Below are 20,094 nucleotides of genomic sequence, written 5' to 3' on the forward strand. Positions count from 1 at the left end.
CAGAGTATAGATCGAGGGGCTCCCATGGTGCATTTTGCAGGTGTCCTTTCCCTCCTAGAATGACCTGAGATATTTTATTCAGGGTCCCTGCTCCAGTTCCCATTTGAATTAAAGAGTGGTTTCTCCCCAGTCTGAATCAGCACTCCTCTTAGCCCTGATAATTATTTTTGAAACAAGGTTGTAACTTGTTCCACTGCTGCCTTGGGCCGTGTTTTCTATGTAACAGACAAGGAATTTTTAAATCATTTTTTTGTGCAGTCATAGCAGTTGGGCAAGCATACAGCTTTTCTAATACAATGGAATTCCTCTCTCGTTTGTGTTTATACTATTCATTCAACAGTAATAGGTGCTGTGTTGGAGCTTAAGATCTTACTAGTGAAATCTGATCTTTGCTTTAGAGAGCATTTTTTTTTTTTTTTTAAGATTTTATTTTATTTGACAGATAGAGATCACAAGTAGGCAGAGAGGCAGGCAGAAAGAGAGAGAGGAGGAAGCAAGCTCCCCGCCGAGCAGAGAGCCCGATGCGGGGCTCGATCCCAGGACCCTGAGATCATGACCTGAGCTGAAGGCAGAGGCTTTAATCCACTGAGCCACCCAGGCGCCCCTTTAGAGAGCATTTTTAAAAATCCTACAACATACGTGTCTTTATTCTGAATGTTACTGTGTACTTTCAAGTACTAAAGAAAGAAATAGAATCTGTACTGATCATGAGTGTTGGTTAAATTTTTTAAGATCAGTCATTGTATCATTTTGATTATTGTTTTTAAAAAATTCATTATAAACTATCCTTTCTGTTCACCCTCCCCGCAGTTTAAGAAATAAAATATTACAAATAAACATGAAGCCCCCTTTGTACTCTAATTCAGTTCTTCCTTACCTCCCCGCAAAGGTAACTGCTCTCTTCAATTTAATGTTTTTCTTTTTCTCTAATTTTTTAAAAGAAAAAGCTCATATTGTGGTTTGTACTAATTTATGTAATTTTAAAGAGTGATTTAGTTTTTGAGATATGTGTACACAGACCAGTAGAACAGAATAGAGTCCGGATGAAAACCCTCACCTTTTGCTTACGTCATACTGTGTGACAGAGGTGTTGATGCATATAAGGGGGGGATAAGAAAGGCTGTCTAGTAAATGATGCTGGGACAGTTGTTTCCTGAGACAGGAGAAATTGGATCCCTATTTGACACTGTAATCAGAAGTAACTTCAGCCTATTTAAAGACCTAAACATGGAAAAGCAGAATTAGAGAACTTAGGGAAACAATATGGGGGAATATTTTAGTTCTCAGTGTGGAAGAATTTCCTAAATAAGGTCCATAAAATAGTGGTAGATATGATGACATTGAAGTTTGAAACCTCCGGGCAAAGAAAGAACAAAGAAATAATATCCTGGATATCTTGTAAAGAATTCTGTACATCAGTTTAGAAAAAGGACAGCCTCATAGAAAAGTGGCCAGAAAACGTTAACGAGCAATTATCAGAAGAGAAAACTTGACTAGACAGCAAAGAGCTGCTGAAGGATTTGTATTATGGCAAATTATGTCATTTTAGGGAAATAGGGAAACTAGGTAGTTGGATAGGTGTTGGGGTGAAGATACTGGAGACGAAGAAATCAATTTCTATTGGTATTATATGTTCTCTCGTGGATGGTTTATGCTTAATACCCATAAAATTTGTAAACAAAGGAAAAATAATTAAGATCAATTAGGAGCTATATAAATTCCCTAAAATGATCTGTATGCATATAACTTAACTGTGTACTCTTCTTTGATATTTTTTCTTTCATATTTTCATTCACTGAGAACTTTTTGTCATTTTAGACCTGAAGATTCTGTGTTGTCATTATGAAGTATAAATTACCTACTTTTTGATTAATATTCAGTCACAGTAGAGTACAACTTAAATGCTAGTAACTGTTACAGACTCCTGCTGTACTATGCGCGGTTTCTGTGTGTGGTGATGCTATGTGTGTTCCTGTTTAGGAGACTGATTTGTTTTATTTCTGTTTATAAAAAATAGATTATTTTGATGTTTATTTTTGTATAAAGGTAGTGGTGGGACTGTACCACAAAGGTGACTATTAAAATAGCCTTTGTAACTACTGGTATTTATAGAGCATGCTTAGGCAGAAACGTCTCCTGCTCTGCTGTTGCGTCTTGCCAAGGTGGCTCCTCCTGGCCTCGTTCCAGGCCACTGTCGCTCCAGGCTAGGGGGAGAACTGGACCATGGAAGTGAGACTCTCCCAGGTTAGGTAGGGGAGGGAAGGACTCTGATTCTTTCTAGGGCTGAATCTTAGCATCTAAGCTCCCCTAAGGACGGGAAGGTGAAAAACCAATTCCAGAATAAGTGTAAGAGGAATGTAAATCCTCCTGTTTAATTTGCATGTTGATCTAAAAACTGGAAGACTGGATTCACTATTCAGTTTTTATTTTAATGACACCGGAATCAGATCTTCTCTGATCTTAAAGTCATTGAAGTTTAATTTTAATTGTTTTGTTTTGGTTTGGTTTGGGTTTTTTTAGAGATTTATTTATTTGTGAGGGGAGGAGGGAGAGCATGAGGATCTCAGGTAGACTCCCCGCTGAGCTCAGAGCCCAGTGAGGGGGTGTCTCACACCCTAAGATCACGACCTGAACCGAAATCAAGAGTGAAGGCTCAGCCAGTTGAGCCACCCAGGCATCCCTAATTTTAATTGTTAAAAGAGGAGACTGAAGATTTTACAAAGAGTGGTACATGAGGAGTAAGGAGATTTGAGGCTGGCCCTTTAACCCTGTGTGTCACGTCATCTCCACACATAGAACAAGAGAGTTGGACCAGAAACGGCTTTTTAATGGTTTTGTCCACCTCTGACATTATTCTACAGTGTTAAACTAGATACATTATTTTTAGTATTTGTGGTGAACTATATATATATATTATTTTGTTTTATAGTGCTTTATTATAATTTTTATAAACCATATTATAATTTTGTTTTATATCCTAGGGCTATTATAGTTCTGAGGATTTTTTTTTTTTTTTTTCCCCAGAGAAAAGCTAAAAAAGATCTGAGGAGATAGTATGGGTCTTTTGTCCTTAAAACATTTTCATAAGTGTCCACCAAGAAGAATGAGAGACAGGAACTGAAGTGATGATTAAATCTTTATGATGGACATTTTTAGAAAATTACTTTAAAAACTTCCCTAGCCTGGGTGGCTCAGTTAAGTGTGTGACTCTTGATTTCAGCTCAGGTCATGATCTCAGGGTTGTGAGATCAAGCCCAGCATCAGTCTCTGTGCTAAGCCCAGGAGTTGGCTTGAGATCTTCTCTCTCTCCCTCTCCCTGTGCCCCTTCCCTCTGTGCGCATGCACCCTCTCTCTCTCTCTCTCTCTGTCTCTCTCTCAAAAAAAAAAAATTCTTAAAAACTTGCCCTTGTCCAACTGCAAATAACTTCTTCATATACTCATATTTTCACATATATTTGTATTGTGAACATAGGTGAGAAAAGAGAACAGTAATTTTGGTTCACTTTTTTCAGTTAATGATGAGTAACAATTTTCCTTTTTCTTTTTGAAGGTGATATGGAAAGCCCCGTGTTTGCACTTCCCCTGCTCTTAAAAATGGAACCCATCATTGAAAAGCTCTTCATGTATTCTTTCTCTTGGAACTTTGAATGTTCACAGTGTGGACACAAGTATCAAAATAGGTTAGTTTTTCTCTTTTTTAAAAATGGACGTATTTTATTGAAAATGGTTCTAAATAATAAAATTTGAATAAAACTTGTTTCCATTTATAACACTGCTCTCTCCCTTGTTCTTCTGCACTCAGTAAAATTTGCTACCATATCTTGAAGTCTCCCCACCATTAAGATTAAAAGGAAAAATTTGAGCTCTAGAAACTACAGTTTGCTTGCTTTTTTAAACTAGAAGAATAAAAATCCATGGTTTGCTGGATTATTAATTAGTAGGAGTTTTCTTAAGAAGTTCTTCAGTGGAAGGGGGAGACAAATGGGAAGAGTAATATATTCCCCTCACAGCTTCCCCTCTGGATTCTCTGCTGCGTAAGAATACTTCTTAGAATTCCTTGAAATGATAGTGTTTCGTTTGTTCCTTTGTTAGCAACTAGGGTTGTTGTTTGGTTATGTTTTTAAACATCATGGAAACTGATTTGAGGCTCTGAGAGCCTCACAGCAGTTTTGAAAAGTAACTTAGGCTCTCCCATTTGTCCATGAAACACCAGCCACCACCAGAATTCTCTTGCCTGTGAGCTCTCTCAGCCTGCTTTCTTATTTCCTGCTGCCCTTGGGTGAGGATTACAGGGATCATGAGTGATACACTTTATCATTTTATGCCCTGAGATTGGGACTTGGGAACAACTATGGAGAAGAAACCAGCTGCGGATTTCTTTTGCTTCCTTATTCTGACCACATAACAGAGACCGTAGATTTTAGAAGAGAAGTCAGGGAAAGTTTCCATCACGCAGAGAAAGTTGCTGGCTAGCAGTTAAAAAGATTACCAAACTGGTTCTGTTGGTCATTTATTCAAATTACTATAATAGAGATCAGTCCTTTCCTCTTTTCTTACCTATTAGCAAATTAGAAAATTTAAATAAAAATGTGAGAGAAAACTATTGCTTAGATATTCATTATCTAAATTGAGATTATTTTTGGTAGGTAATGGTAAGTCAAGGAGAGTCAAGTCTGAGAGGATGTTCTAGGGAATACACGCAACAGAACCCAGAATTATTATTTTTTTTTAACATCAGTTAACTCAAAAGTATTACAACAGAGTATGGATAACCATTTCAGTCTCATCTAGGACTTAAAAATAATTTTCTATGAGTATAAGAATGAGTATTTCCTGGCCTTCTATCACTGATTTATATAAATTAATCTGATTTTTCCTCATTTGACACATGTGGAAAGTGAACCTTGAAGGTGTTAAATAGGTAGGCAGGGCCCGAGATGACACACTACTAAGTGACAAAATTCAGGCTTAGGTTTCCTGGCCTCAGACTTTCCTACTCACTGTGGTATACTCCTTAATCACCACCTGGATTTTAAATAATATAAACGAGCTTGATGATTAAAATCAGCTTAATTACAGCTTTTCCAAAATCCACATCTGAGTTGTTGGGCTTTTCATTGAGTATATTTTATGTGCCAGGAACTCAACAGAAAAATAATCTTTATCCTGGCCAAATTCAGACTAGTTAGTTAGGAAGATAACATATAAACACATAATTGAGGACCAGTGACTTAGTAATTATTTTTGCTCTGTTGGATGCATTAAGTTACTTTGAATGCAGAATGTTAAGTGCATTTTGGAGGAGTATATAAAAACCTGACGATTCATGGGAAAGAAGCCCTGGCATTTGGGGTTGCTTTTTTTTTTTTTTAATTGCTTTGTTCTAAAAATAAATAGAGGAAAAGCTAAAATGAAGTGGCATTTCATTAAATATATCTTAGTATATATCATAGTTTAAAACATTTACACTAAATCTGATGGGGGAATATCCAGCAAACTCATGGTTTTGTGCTGCTGTTTTTAGGGCCAGTTTAAGATCTTTTGCTTGATTTACAGTGTACGTTTTGGAGGCAGTTTAAAAATGTGGTATTTGGAGTCAGACTCCCAATTTCAGGTCTATCATTTATCATCTGATACACTCTGTATTTCACTTTCCTCATCTGTAAAATGGGGAGAGGAATGGTACCTGCCACTTAAGGTTGTTTGGGAGACGAGTGCTTAGCACAGCACCCCACTTTTACACATGGTAAGTGCTCTAAAGTGTTCGCTGTCATGTGGAGCATTAACATTTATTTGTTGAGACAGACTCCTTTTTATAGACTAAAATACAGGAGCCTTTACTCAGCAGTCATCTGTGAGAATCAAGAATTTAGTAGAGGGGCACCTGGGTGGCTCAGTGGGTTAAAGCCTCTGCCTTCGGCTTGGGTCATGATCGAGATCGAGCCCCACAGTGGGCTCTCTGCTCAGCAGGGAGCCTGCTTCCTCTTCTCTCTCTCTGCCTGCTTCTCTGCCTACTCGTGATCTCTGTCAAATAAATAAATAAATAAAATCTTTAAAAAAAAATTTAGTAGAAATAAATCATTCAATTTTAGTGATAACTTTGTCGTTTTGCTTTTAAAATATTAGCTTCCCTGAGAATTGGTATGTTTGTAACAGCCTGTGCTTATTTCACTTATGATTGAACAGTATTTGTTATTGTTTGTTAAAAAAGCCAGTGCCTTTTAGGTAATTAATTGCTCTTTTAAAGGTATTTTTATCGACGTGAATCCAAATGAGATACAGTGTACCACTTTAAATACCGTCTTTTTAGGTGCCTGTTGCTGTCAGGTATTTTGGACAAAGAGCAAATTTACAACTTCTGTAACCTCTGAAAACAAAATTATTTCACCACTGGTATTCTGATTTTTTAAGATCAAGAGAATTAAGGTGTATGTATTCCTGATTGTATATTTGGAAATGCCTTTTTTTTTTTTTGGTTTTGTTTGTCAATATGGATAGCTGGATTGTGAATTTTGTAAGTAAGGGTGAGCTCTTAATAAATTTGGAAACAGTGGTTCTCAACTGGGGTAATTTTTCACCTCCTGGGACATTTAGCGGTGTTTGGAGCTAATGGTTGCTATACTTGGAGTAGCTAGTGGGTAGAGGCCAGGGATGATGCTGGACATCTCAGAGCACAGGAGAAATGCCTCACGGCCAAGAATTACCCAGTACAAAATGTCAGTGGTATTGCTCTTGAGAAACCCTGCTTTGAACATTCTCTTCATCTCAGAACTGAAAAAATAGTATGTAATATGGTGGAGAGTCCTCACAGAGAGCTTTACTGTGGTTTGGAAAGAACATTGGCATATTAATTTATTACATGGGGGGGATAGGAAAATATGAATAAAGCAAGGTTTAGGCATTTGTTTAAAGTGAAGTAAATGAATTTAAATGAATTTAAGTTACGTCTTCTTTTTTTGCAGACATATGAAGAATCTGGTCACTTTTACAAATGTCATCCCTGAGTGGCACCCACTTAATGCTGCCCATTTTGGTCCATGTAACATTTGCAGCAATAAGTCACAGATAAGAAAAATGGTATTGGAAAAGTGAGTTAAAATTGCCTTACTCTTTTTAGAACAAAATGAAGGTGAATTTAATGTGTAGAATTGCAAGTGATGACTACAACCTACTTTCCAGAAGTTTGAGTTAAATAACATAGTTACAGATTACAAAAATCCTCTCTATCAAGAACTCTGGCCAGTAAGCAAACTGTCCCAGACAAAGTACCCCTGAAGAGCTCTCTTACGGTGATTGTCTGACCCCACTCTACTGGTGCCTTTCCTTCGTTTGCCTTTTTTCTCCCTTTAAGGGAACTAATCTTCAGTCTTGCTCTCCTCTGCCAACTGCCTGGAGTCTCTAGAATTCTTAGATTTCCTTAATCTAATTTCAAAAACTAAGATGACTCAACAGTGAACCACAGGCTCATCTGTCTGAATTCCCATCTTCTCCCAGAACTCGAGCTGCTAATTCTTTATCCTCTTGTAAGCTTTCTCTGCCTTTGAGCAGATGCGTTTTTACTATATTTTGCCAGCTCTTCTGTTTGTTTTCAATGGGACCACTGGTCGGAATTACCTTGTTCTAAAATTGCTACCAGGAGCCCCATACTTCAAACTCAGAGGTCGGTCGGTTCCTCCTACCTCCTCTCCGTTAAGCATCTACTTCACACCTTTAAGGTAGTATGTACTTTGACATTTCAGAAAAGTGCTTATTCTACCTTTATATAGTCTTCTCCTTTTATAGTAATTGAGGACTAGGGTTCTAACACCAACACCTGGGCCCCATTTCTGTGTAACCTCTCCCTGTCCTCCTTCCTATAGGATTACATTTTTTGTTAAATCAGTACTCACTGTTTATTTTTATGAACATACATATATTCCCTCTCTAGCTAAGCAGTATACATGGTTATGTTTCATTTCTTCTATAACTTCATTTTTCATGGAATTACTAATTTCCTTGTGTTTTCATTTGCTTTATGTATCTTTTATTTTTTTTAAGATTTTATTTATTTATTTGACAGATAGAGATCACAAGTAGGTAGAAGCAGGCAGAGAGAGAAGGGGAAGCAGGGTCCCCACCGAGCAGAGAGCCCGACGAGGGGCTCCATCCCAGGACCCCGGGATCATGACCTGAGCCGAAGGCAGAGGCCTTAACTTACTGAGCCACCCAGGCACCCCGTTTGTGGTTTTTTTTTTTTTTTTTTTTTTTTAATTTTTATTTATTTATTTGACAGCACAAGCAGGCAGAGCAGCAGGTAGAGGGAGAGGGAGAAGCAGGCTCCCTGTTGAGTAAGGAGCCTAACATGGGGCTCTATCCCAGGACCCTGGGATCATGACCTGAGCCAGTGGCAGTTGCTTGACCTACTGAGCCACCCAGGCGCCCCTTTGTTTATTTTTTCCAAGTTCTTCAGACACTCATCAATAAATTTTTCAAGCACTTAAATGTTTTGCAATTTTTTAATCCTCTTCTTCCCCCCCACCACCCTTTTTTTCTAGAAACCTTTCTTCTGCCACCTTCCATCCTTCTGCTCTAGTGTTCCAGTTTATACTGGTTCCTTTCTGCGTCTTGTGCATGGGGGTGCTCTTTATACACTCTTTCTGTTCCTATCCCAGTTTTTAGCTCAGGGCCTTACCCCCACATTCTTCAACATCGATCACCTATCAGTATTGAGTTTTCTGGAGGTTCTGTGGGGTAGGTAAGTTCTTCTCATCAGTATACCCACTCCATAGCTCTCATGTCATCACTTTCTTTAGTCTGCTAAGTTACCACTTTACCATTTCCTTTTTGCCTTCAAAATATTTGTTTTCTTGTATGTTTATGTCATCTTTCCCTTGTTGGTCCTTTTGGTTTATTACCCTTTTTTTTTGGTCATTCACTATCATTTGGGGGCATTCAAGTGGAAAAGAAGAGGAAATACCTTTAAGCAGAAGTCCATAGTCTTTTTTAGCTGTCTCAGATTTCAGACTTTTAGATTAGAGTGTTGTGGGAGCCTTTTTTTTGTTTGTTTAAGCCCTGTCCTTGATGAGAATGAGGTAGAAGGGTGGTAAGGTGTGAGTACTTGCCATCCTGTACTGGACAGTTGGGTTGCTTGAGGCTTCCCGGCTTACATAATTTTATCTAACAGTTACACCTGCTTTTTCTCAAGCGCCAGCATTCAGGGTAAACTTATACTGCTATTTTGTTTGATGTGTTATTTGGTTGCATTGCAACTTACAAGTTTTAATTACACAAATGTGTTGTTTTACTTATATGAAAGACTCGTGCTCTGATCTGGCAGTGTATCCATTAGATATAAGTGTTTCACTGTGAAATGTGTTTAGAGTTCTAATGGGTCAGTTTGTAAACAGAATTGATAGTTTGAATATTTACTATATTGAAAAGAAGTTAAACTAGTATGTTAAATTTCCCTTACATTTTAAATGACAAGGTCTTTTTGAAGTTCTCTGTAGTTTTTTACTTTGAAATTCATAGTCTTGATTTGTTGATGTCTAATGGAATTTGTAAACAAATTTAATATAGTCTTTAAGGTTAACTTAAAAGTAATTAGGTCCATCATGATATCATGCATAATTCAACTTTACAGCATTCTAAAAACTAATAGTATTTGTAAGTTCCCTGAACACCTTGTCTCAGGCAGTCCTCATCTCTAATATGTTTCCATTAGAAAAAGTCCATTGATAAATGAAAGAGATCTATCAAATTCAGGTCTGCTACTTTAAATTATTTAGGAATTATACTCACAGCATGGTAACATGAGGCACCAACTTAGAATCTGATTTACTTCACAGACTCTTAAGATGAACCTCATTACTGCCATGATCACCTCTAGGAGTCCGGTCACACACTATCCTGGATTGTCATTTGAAAAGTTTATTTATATAAACTTCTTTTAAAAAAAAAAAAATCATTTTTAATAGTAATTTTTTTTTAAACAACTGTAAAGGTTAGGAGAGGATAGGAGGAAAAATTAGATGTTTCTGATCTGTGCTTACAGGCCTCTTAAAGTGTCATCATTAAGTATTAATGATTTTGAGACTTTCTTCCAAGCAGATGAACTAAACCATCTCCTACAAAAGTTTGGATGGAATATTGATACATAAAATAGTTAAAATTGTATTTGTTAATTAAATCTTCATTGTGTGGCAGAAAATGATTTATTATTTTATGAGATCCTTGAACTTACCTCCAAAGAATACAGTTGTAAACCTTTGTTGAGCAGTTGAATTTTTTCTGAAGTATTTTGTTTATAATTAATATGAATAGTTCTATTTATTTTAATTACATCTGATTTTACTCATATATTTCATCTTTTATCATAGAATCTGAAATAGGAAATCGTTCAGTGATGTAATTAGATCTAAAATGTAATGAGGTTTAAAAATTATATTTGCAGATTTTTTTGCCTAAAGCCTACATTATTACAGTTCAGAAATACATATATGCACATTGTTAAATTTGCATTTTCTAAAATAGGAGTTACTACTTTACATTAGTTGGGATAAAAATAAAACACACTTCCTCCAGGCCATTTGCACAGGACTTTGGCTCCTCTTTGTGGGACAGGGATTTGGTGTTTCCCTGCTGTCTGTGGGTAGCAGGGCAGTTGGCATAGTTCCCCTGCTGCTTTCTCTAGTTCTGTTTTCTCTCTTTACCTAAGGGTAGATCCGTATAATAGGAGGAGTTTAACCTAAAAGTTGGGGAGGTAAATGCAAATGGAGCTTGGCTTGAAATCTCTTATGACTCTCACTCCAGTTCTATTAACTCATCCTACCCAGTTTTTTTATGGTTGAGTCATTACCTAATTTGATCCTCTCATCTCTGAGCATCATCTTTGACATGCCAGGCATTGTAGGTAGGAAGAAACCTGAAACAAAATTTATTACCAAACTAGGAGTAAAGCTCTACCCTCAACTAAAGGGCTTCGGTATGAGCTAAGCCGGAATTTTTGGTAGGAGAGACCTGTGACTTTTAGGGAACACTAGAGTTTGGGGACCCAGAGAAGAAAATTAAAAGAAAAGGATGAGGGGCATATGCTTTATTTTGTTGAATCCAAAATACCATCATTTATAAGTTGCACCAGGTTTTAAATACGCCATTAAGAAAGAAATGCTGCATATTTAACCCTTTCTGTGTTTAACTCACACAAAGAAGGCAGGAAGTTCATGAATTTGCATAATCTAGTGATAAAAAAGAGAATGTTTTAGTAACTAGACTCAGAAGATATCTTGGGGGCATCTGGGTGGCTCAGTCTGTTGGGCGTCTGCCTTTGGCTCAGGTCATGATCCCAAACTCTTCGGATCGAGCCCCGTGTCCGGCTCACTGCTCAGCAGGAAGCCTGCTTCTCTTTCTCCCTCTATTTCTGTGTGTGCTCTCTCTCTAGCTCTCACTCTTCCTCAAATAAAATGAAGATATCTTGAAAAGGTATCTATCACATGAGACCAGGAGAATTAAATATTAGTACTTACAGAGTCATGTGGTTGCCTAAGCCCTGCATATCCAGCTGTGAGAACAGATCTCTAGTTTCATTGTAGATTATTGATTCAGAGACACACTCTTCACATGTTAACACTTGAAATCGGAGTACATCTAAGAATTGATGGCATAGTAGAGTTTAGTTGGCAGTTTTTTTTCCTAGTGGTGTATGCTATAATCAGTGGTATCTTAGATCAGTTAAGTAGATACGATAAAAAAAAGGGGGGGGGGTTAGCATTATAGACAATTTTGCAGGACTTTATTTATAGGTACTTAAATTTTGAAAAGTTGATTATTCCTCTAACATGATTGGCAAGAGATAACTTACTAATTATTCCTTATCAATCAGAGTGGTCTGCATTTTTGGACATTGACTCAGGTTCATCTCAGCTGAATAAATTTTGATAAGCTAAATAAGTTTGACAGCTATTTAAATATTGGGAAAAGAGATACTTGACATTTTTCTGAAATCCTGAGACCTTTGTTAAATTTGGTTATTTGAGGCCCATCATTAGATTCTGTGTTCTGGTTTGGTATGTCACTATAATGATAAAGTGTATTTTTGAAATTATGAATGTCTTAAAGTTTATAGTAATCAGCCACTATGTTGTATTTTCTTTATTTTAGGTACAAATTAAACTTTCTAAGTAAAAGTTTTACTTTGATGGACCCCTCTGCTTCTGGAGATAACAGTGAAATAGGACAAATGATTAGCATATTGAGGTTTTTTAAATGTTTATTTCAATGTCTTAGGTTTGTTACTTTGTTTCCAATATTACTTATATAACAGAAGTAATTCATTTAGGCACTAGATGCCCAAGAAAATTCTAAAAGGTCTGGATTTTTTCCCTGTGATTTTACAGAGTAGTTGTTATCAAGAGATCTTGAAGCCAAAACAGCATTGTGGCTTACAGAGCAATTTTTGTTTTATGGTCTTGTGTTAGAGCCTTATTGCATGATGGCTCCAACTGTCACTGATACCATTTTGAGAAGTTTACTGTTACATACTTACTTCATAGAGTGCGTTCTCCATTTCTAATTAAGGCATACATCTGGAGGTTCTCAAGAAAAATTAGTGCAGTTAGCCTTGAAAGTGTTATATGTGACTTCCTTGCTTCAGACCATCTTTTTTATAACCAGGCACAGGGCATTACATTTGCTTGACTTCACTTGCCTTTCTCTCCCACAGAGTGTCTCCCGTATTCATGTTGCACTTTGTGGAAGGCTTGCCACATAATGACTTGCAGCACTATTCATTTCATTTTGAAGGCTCTCTTTATCAAATAACTTCTGTAATTCAGTACCAAGCAAATAATCATTTTATAACATGGATTTTAGATGCGGATGGTAAGTATTTAAACCTTTTTCTTTTGTGATAATAGGCATGGGGGCCAAACCCTAGATAATTTTTTTTTTTAAGGCAAACTTTGACTCTTTCTTTCCTCTGACTTACTGCCCTTGTCTTTCTTTCTCCCCCTCCTCTCCTCTGTCACTCTGGTTTAGAATCACTCCTGTCTTTGCTTTGTATATGTATGGGTGTACATATGCATATTTCTTTTCTAGACAGAAAAAGTGATCATACAATGCTGTTGGTTTACAGTTTGCTTTTTCCCACTTAGTACGTTTGCTTTTACTCCGTGAGTAATACATGTTCAGTATAGAAAAATGAATGGTGGCGATTTTGATTTTTTTAGGTAAGTGATCATGTGATTCTTTTAAAAAGAAAGTGCATCATACTGAAAGTTTTTAATTGAGAAAGAACAAAACAAATTTGCTTAGTTTGTAGTTGTTAGTAATATAAATAAAAGTAAACATCTACTGGGTGCCTGGCTGGCTCACTCATTAGAGCATGTGACTGTTGATCTCAGGGTCATGAGTTCAAGTCCCACATTGGGCATGGAGCTTCCTTAAAAAGGAAAAAATACTGAAAAAAAGAAAACATCTGTTTCTAGGACTATGAAATAGAATATCTGAAATCTGTAATTTATTTATCCAAGATAAAGCCTTTATTTATAAACGTTTCAGTAGAAGGCTAAATAGTACAGCTCATAATTTTTGCTAAGTTTTTCCTTCCAGTTATCTAATATGATTTAATATTGAGTTTGTTTTTCTTACAATATTCACTTTGTCTTAAACAAGATCACTCAGTCCCATAAAGAGTTATATCAGGCTGTTGATAAGAGGTCTCTTTGATATTTTTCTTTTTCTTTTTCCTGTTTTTTGGACATTTTTCATACTTGATATTTTCATCTTGGGGATAGTTGGGGTGGATGACAAAATAATGTGTTATAAAAGCACCTTGCAAACTGCAGTCAAATGCTCTACCACTGAGCTATACCCCCAAGCACCTTGCAAACTGAATCTCCCATTATAAATACTATCTCCTTAAAGTTTTACCCTACTTCAGAATTTGGGGAGAAGTGGTTCTCAATAACATAAGCAAAAACTAAAAAAGTAACTTAATTTTTTACTGCATTCCAGGGAATCTGAAATCCTCTTCAGGTAGGTTAGATGGTTATATGGTTCCCCTCCCTGACAACATATAAAAATCATGGTTACTTTGTAAAAAATGTCTTGGCTCTCCCCTGTCATTGAATCAGTGTCTGGGGATTAGGCCCAGCTGTGACTCAGATAATTCTAATGTGCATGTGTGGTGGTGAACCACTGAAGTAAGCAAACAAAAGACTCAAAGTTTTAATGGGTTTAGAAGAGGAAATAGTAGGTTTGTGTGGTTTGTAAAGGTGTATCCATATAAATTTAGTGAATGGTTTTCTTAGGGGGGTTTTTGTGTGTAGGAGGTTAACCTCTTCCTTTATAATCCATCACTTCATATTCAATTGACAAATGAGAAAACAGAAGCTCAGAAATAAAATAAACACCTAAAAACCTCTAAGTTTTCTTTTAACCAAAAAAAAAAAAAAAAGAAAAGAGTAATTGAATTAAAATAAGAATTGAAACAAATGTGGATACTTGAGGGTAACAGGCTTCATTTATCTTGAAAATGCATATATATGGAAAAATTTAATCCATTTTCTAATGTTGGATAAATTGGGTGATATACTGTATTCTAAGTAACAAAAGTTAAATAGACTTCTGTCCTGATTTTTGTGGGTATTTTAGGAAAAAGTAAAAACTATCTCAGTTTTTCAAATTTCTGGATGTTAGTCTATAACTTTTATTAGCCACATAAGGACTTTAACCTTGGCAGAGAAAAATGGTGATATAAGCATAAGGCCTTGTTCTCGAGTGTTCTCCTTTGGTGGATATTCAGGGATATAGCAGATAAAATGGCCAGAAGAAAGCGAACCTCGGCTGGTGGGTTTTGAAAGTCTAACCTCATTTACTGAACTTTCCTTATCCCCAGGGAGTTGGCTGGAGTGCGATGACCTAAAAGGCCTACGTTCTGAAAGGCGTGAGAAATTTGAAGTTGTTGCTTCAGAGGTACATATTGTTATTTGGGAAAGAAAAACATCCCCATTGACAGATAAGGTGTCTGCCTGCCCTCCATTTAAAAAGACTAACGATGAGCCTCCTTTTGATGATGAGAAGCCAGCCTCTCCAACTCGGTGTTCTGTGGGCGATGCTGCCTCTGCTGAGCCATTCTCAAGGACTCTCCCCACCGGTGTGGCAGTTGGACCTAGCACACTCTCACAGGGTGAAGCTGTAGCTCTAGCTCATGGGCATCATTTACTTTCAGGTCCAGAAAGTTTGGTTGACAATAGTATTTTATCTTTGACACTTGAAGAAATACAGGTTAACTCTGAACGTTTCCTCTTAGAAAATGAACCTGTGGCTGAAAATGCAGGAGTTGGCAAAACAGAAACTTTGCAATCACAAGAGTTATTAATGGCTTCTTTAGTATCAGCTCCATGTGTTGAAAAGCTTACTCAGGACCGATTCGTGGATTTAAGCTTGCCATCTCCAGTTGTAGGTGCAAACATGCAGTTGGCACAGCCGAATACAGAAGACACTGTAATAATTAAATCTGTGAATACTGTTCATGCTACTGACTCTATAAGTGGAGTAAAGCCGGTAGAAGTTGAGGGTACAGTTGCCCTAAAGAAGGATACTCCATTAAAACACTTTCTTTCACCCAAAACTGAGAAGTTAAAACCAGAACAAGCTGTTACAGCTCAGGTATCTGATTGGAAAAAAAATGAAACTGTGGCATCTTCTCAAACCATAACAGCGAAATCAGGACAGAATCCATCACTGAAAGAAACTCAGAAGAAACCATTTGTAGGAAGTTGGGTTAAAGGCCTATTAAGTAGGGGTGCTTCTTTTATGCCACCTTGTGTTTCAGCTCATAATAGAAACGCTGTAACTGATTTGCAGCCTTCAGTTAAGGGGGCAAGTAATTTCGGTGGCTTTAAAACGAAAGGCATAAACCAAAAGGCTAACCGGGCATCCAAGAAAGCCAATAGGTGTGCAAATAAGCCACCTACAGTTAGTAACCCTCTACCAGGCCATCCACTGTCTGGTAGCACGACTTCTCGTGTGTGTGCTGATGTTATCGCTGATACAGATGCTTTGAAGAAATGTGAAAATACCTCCTATGGAGCTCACCGTAGTCATGATTCTTGTGTGAAAGAAAATGGTGTTTCTTCTGCAAACCATGGAGACTCAGTTGAGTCTCAGATTCATAAACTTCGTCTAAAACTTCTTAAAAAACTTAAAGCCAAAAAGAAGAAATTAGCTGCTCTTATGTCTTCCCCTCAAAAAGGAGCACCTCCAAGTGAAAATTTAGAACATGTGTCCCACTGTGGGTCTCCAAACGATTGTGAATCAATAGAAGACTTGCTAAAAGAACTACAGTATCAAATTGATACTGCTGATAATAAATCTGGGTGCACAGTTTCATACAGTAGTCAAAGTCATGAAGAAATTTTAGCAGAATTATTGTCTCCTACAACTGTTGTCTCAACAGAGCACTCGGTAAATGGGGAGGCTGACTTTCGGTATTTAGAAATGGGAGATGACCACATCCCAGCACCAGTGTCTACTGAATTAAGTGATATTCCCCAAAACACACATCTGAAACAGGACCATAATTACTGTAGCCCCACCAAGAAAAATCAGTGTGAAGTGCAGCCAGATTCGCTGACAAATAATGTCTGCATTAGGACTTTGAATTTGGAAAGTTCCATGAAGACTGATATATTTGATGAGTTTTTTTCCACTTCAACATTAAATTCCTTAGCAAATGACACCTTAGACTTACCTCATTTTGATGAATATCTCTTTGAGAGTTGTTGAGTGCATGTTCTCTCTTTTTAGTTTAGTATTTATTACTGCTCTTGGAAAAACTTAATAAGTTAGTATAGTGTTTACACACTGGCCTTGTCATGAATAAAATGTAAGCTGCCGAAGGTTTTACCTTTGCTTCTACACACAAAGCATGTAATCTGTTATGCAAATTAAAATGATCAAGAATTGGTTTTCCTTGTTCGCTTCATTTTGTATTGTAGGAGAAGGAGGATTTCAGAATGTTAAACATGAAAACTAGTGTCTAGTTTCTGGCATTTTTTATAGCTGGGTACATTTTCTACATTTTTAATTTAGGTGACACTGGTTCAAGAAAAACAATCGTTTGTACAAACTTAAGTCATTGTATGTGGGATATAGAATGGGTGACTGTTTGGTAATGGTTATGTGATCATTTTGGACCCTAAGCCTGTTTGCTACACCAGTTGAATGCTGTTGAATGTAAACCGCCCCCTGTAGAGAATACAACTTCTCTATTTAGAAAAGATGGTAGGAAACCTTGGTACTAGAACTCCAAGTAATGTTACATGATTAATAAGTGATCTCTAACAGGAAAATAATCCATGTTTGTGTTGATATGCAAAGAGTTCACATTATCATAAATACCCTCTTTTTCCCAGCACATGTATATCTGTAAGCAAAGTGGGACACCATCCAGAGGTTCTGTTTTGGGAGAAAATAATAACCAGGTGCTTACTAGGCTTGCTATATGCTGGGTTCTGTTTTGTATGAAACACTAATTCAAACCCCAACATTTCTATGAGTGAGACCCTTTTTATCACATTTAACAGATAAAGAGCACAGAGCTTAGTAAATTGTACAGCTGGGATTGAGGAGTGTGGTTACCACAGTGCTTTGAAGCATGTGTTCCACCTGTCAGTTTTCATTAAAAGTTTGGATGCTTAAACAGCACCGCTGCTATAGCGATTTGAGTTAGTAGGAATGGTTGCTAAGGTTTGAAGGGTGGTAGTCTTGGGATAGCATACTTTGCCAGGGACTCAGCACTTCATGATTGATTTGTCCAATTTACTCCCAACACACACACCCCTGTTAACCCCCTGTTTTCTGATCCCAAGCACTGCATGTTTCTTGTCAGGAGAAACTGGGCAAATACAGGAAAATAGGAAGATTTTGGATCATCCATCTTAACATTTTAGTGGTAATAACTACTACAGACCTTTTCATTTTTTTAATCCATGTAGACTTTTAAAAAAATTCTGTTGTACCTATTTGTACGATCTTTTTTAATGTTTAATGAGCATTTTTCCATCTTACAGTTTTGACAGCTTTTGGATAGCTATGTTGTATTACGTTGTATGAATTATCATTGTTTCACCAGTCTGTAGATTTTGAGGCGGTTTGTACCATTTTATTAATTGTGCCACAGCAATGATTAAGTTTTTGCACAGACCCAGGTCTTATTTTTGGGGAGTGGAATTGCTGTGTCACAAGATAGGCATTTTAAAGTCTTTTAGTGATTGCACGATTGGCTTTTATAAACCCTCACCACCAAATAGTAGCTTCGGGGGTGAAAAAAACCTTGGCTGTTTTTATTTACATTTTCATGATTACTAGTGATTTTAAATATAACTTTAATAAACTTATATGTTTATATAACTATCTATATAACTTTATTGGCCAGTTGAGTTTCTCTGAAGACTTCCTTGTTCATCCTTGGTATTAATCATTTAAGTATTTGTAGGTTTCTGGTAAATACCAAGCAGTGTTGTAAACCTCAGAGATCAAGCAGTAAAAAAATACCTTTCCCATTGGAGGAACTTGTCTTCTAAACCGGGAAATACAGGGGTGCCTGGGTGGCTCAGTGGGTTAAAGCTCAGTGGGTTAAATAACAGGGTCCTGGGATCAAGCCCCACATCGGGCTCTCTGCTCAGCAGGGAGACTGCTTCCTCCTCCCTCTCTCTGCCTGCCTCTCTGCCTACTTGTGATCTCTGTCAAATAAATAAAATCTTAAAAAAAAAAACAGGAAATACATAATGTTAAGTGGTCCTAGATACTGTTGATTCTAATTTGTGGCAGTTCTGTTTTGTAGTTTCCAAGAGCATTCCATGAACCTGAAATACTGAACCATTGCTCCTAGGGGAAATAGAAGGTTAGGTTCCTGTGAGCCTCTGGTCACAACATTATGGTCAGCTGATCAACACATAACCTTGTTTGTGGGTTTTTGTTTAAAGATACCTTACGTAATACGTGTTGGTTCAATCCCATTGGATATTAAGGCCAACAGCACTATTAGCACTATTCATGTCCAAATGAAGCTTATCTAACACACGAGTTTTTTCTTTAAGGCACATGACAACTTTCTTGTGCTAAGAAACACCAGAAGGCACTTAACGCTATACTTGGGGGGCATTTTAAACCAAGAAATCAACAAAAAAGCAAAAAAATATGGCACTAGATATGCCGTAAAAAACATATTTACAGTATGAGAGCTGAATTAAAAAGGTGTACTCTGCAAGTTGGGTGACTGGGGGTGTCCATAATGAGCACAAAAAGCAGTGTGTTAATTTTTTTTTAAGATACTTAGAAGGAGGGGTGAGAAGCAGACTCAAGGAGAAGACTCAAGGAGACTTCATGCTGAGGGTGGAGCCCGACATGGGGTTGATCACAATGTGGGGACTGGGACCTGAGCCAAGACCAAGAGTCTGAAGTCCCAACTGTGCCACCCAGGTGCCCCCATAAGTGTTGATTTTTAAGGTTCCAAATAAATCTTAGCAAGTAGGCAAAATCACAGATACAGAATCTGAATAATGAGGATTGACTAGATGACGTCAGCACTAAATACTATGGAGGAAAACAGCAGAGGAGAGAACTCTTAGACTGAAGGCCCTTTGGAAATTTCTAGGAGGTGGGTGTCATGGGAGCAGGGACTTAAGTGAAGATAGGGAGTTGGCCATGTGACTGGAAGAAGGGCATTCCAGGAAGAACAGAAGGTCCTGAAGAGGGAGGGTCCTTAGCAAGATTGAGGACAGGGAAAAGGCTTGTATGGTTGAGCAGAGTGAGAAAGGGAAAGAGAACATGAGATTAAGGAGGTTGGCAGAAGCCGGGCTTTGTATAGTTTTGTGAGCCATAGTGAAGACCTTGTCTATGCTTGAGAGTAATGGAAGCTACTGAAAGTTTTCAGGTAAGGACATTACAAGAGCTAGTCTGAATTTTGAAAGGATCACTGAAGTGTGGAGAATGACTACAACCAGTGGGAATGAAGCAATGGTCTTCTTACAGCCTTCCCAGAGTTGAGGGTGATACCTGTGGAGGTGTTAAAGTAGCTGGATTACTGTTGCATTTCAAAAGTAGAGCCAG

General features: G+C 37.4%; 1 protein-coding gene across 2 annotated transcripts in view; it reads left to right on the forward strand.

Moving 5' to 3' along the window:
- LOC111158561 (ubiquitin specific peptidase like 1) overlaps positions 1-17,333 on the forward strand; it is a 34,640-nt gene extending 17,307 nt beyond the window's left edge. Inside the window, exons 5-8 of one of the 2 annotated variants that reach the window (XM_022520666.1) lie at positions 3,551-3,680; positions 6,963-7,088; positions 12,701-12,858; positions 14,876-17,333. In XM_022520666.1, coding sequence (XP_022376374.1) covers positions 3,551-3,680; positions 6,963-7,088; positions 12,701-12,858; positions 14,876-16,767 — 2,306 coding nt within the window. In that variant the 3' untranslated portion in view covers positions 16,768-17,333. The remainder of the gene's footprint in view (positions 1-3,550; positions 3,681-6,962; positions 7,089-12,700; positions 12,859-14,875) is intronic. The other variant, XM_022520665.1, reaches the window with a different exon arrangement.
- The last annotated feature ends 2,761 nt before the right edge of the window (positions 17,334-20,094 follow it).

Source organism: Enhydra lutris, unplaced genomic scaffold (genome assembly GCF_002288905.1).
Source record: "Enhydra lutris kenyoni isolate GAN:26980312 unplaced genomic scaffold, ASM228890v2 scaffoldscaffold60, whole genome shotgun sequence".
Taxonomy (NCBI): Eukaryota; Metazoa; Chordata; class Mammalia; order Carnivora; family Mustelidae; genus Enhydra; species Enhydra lutris.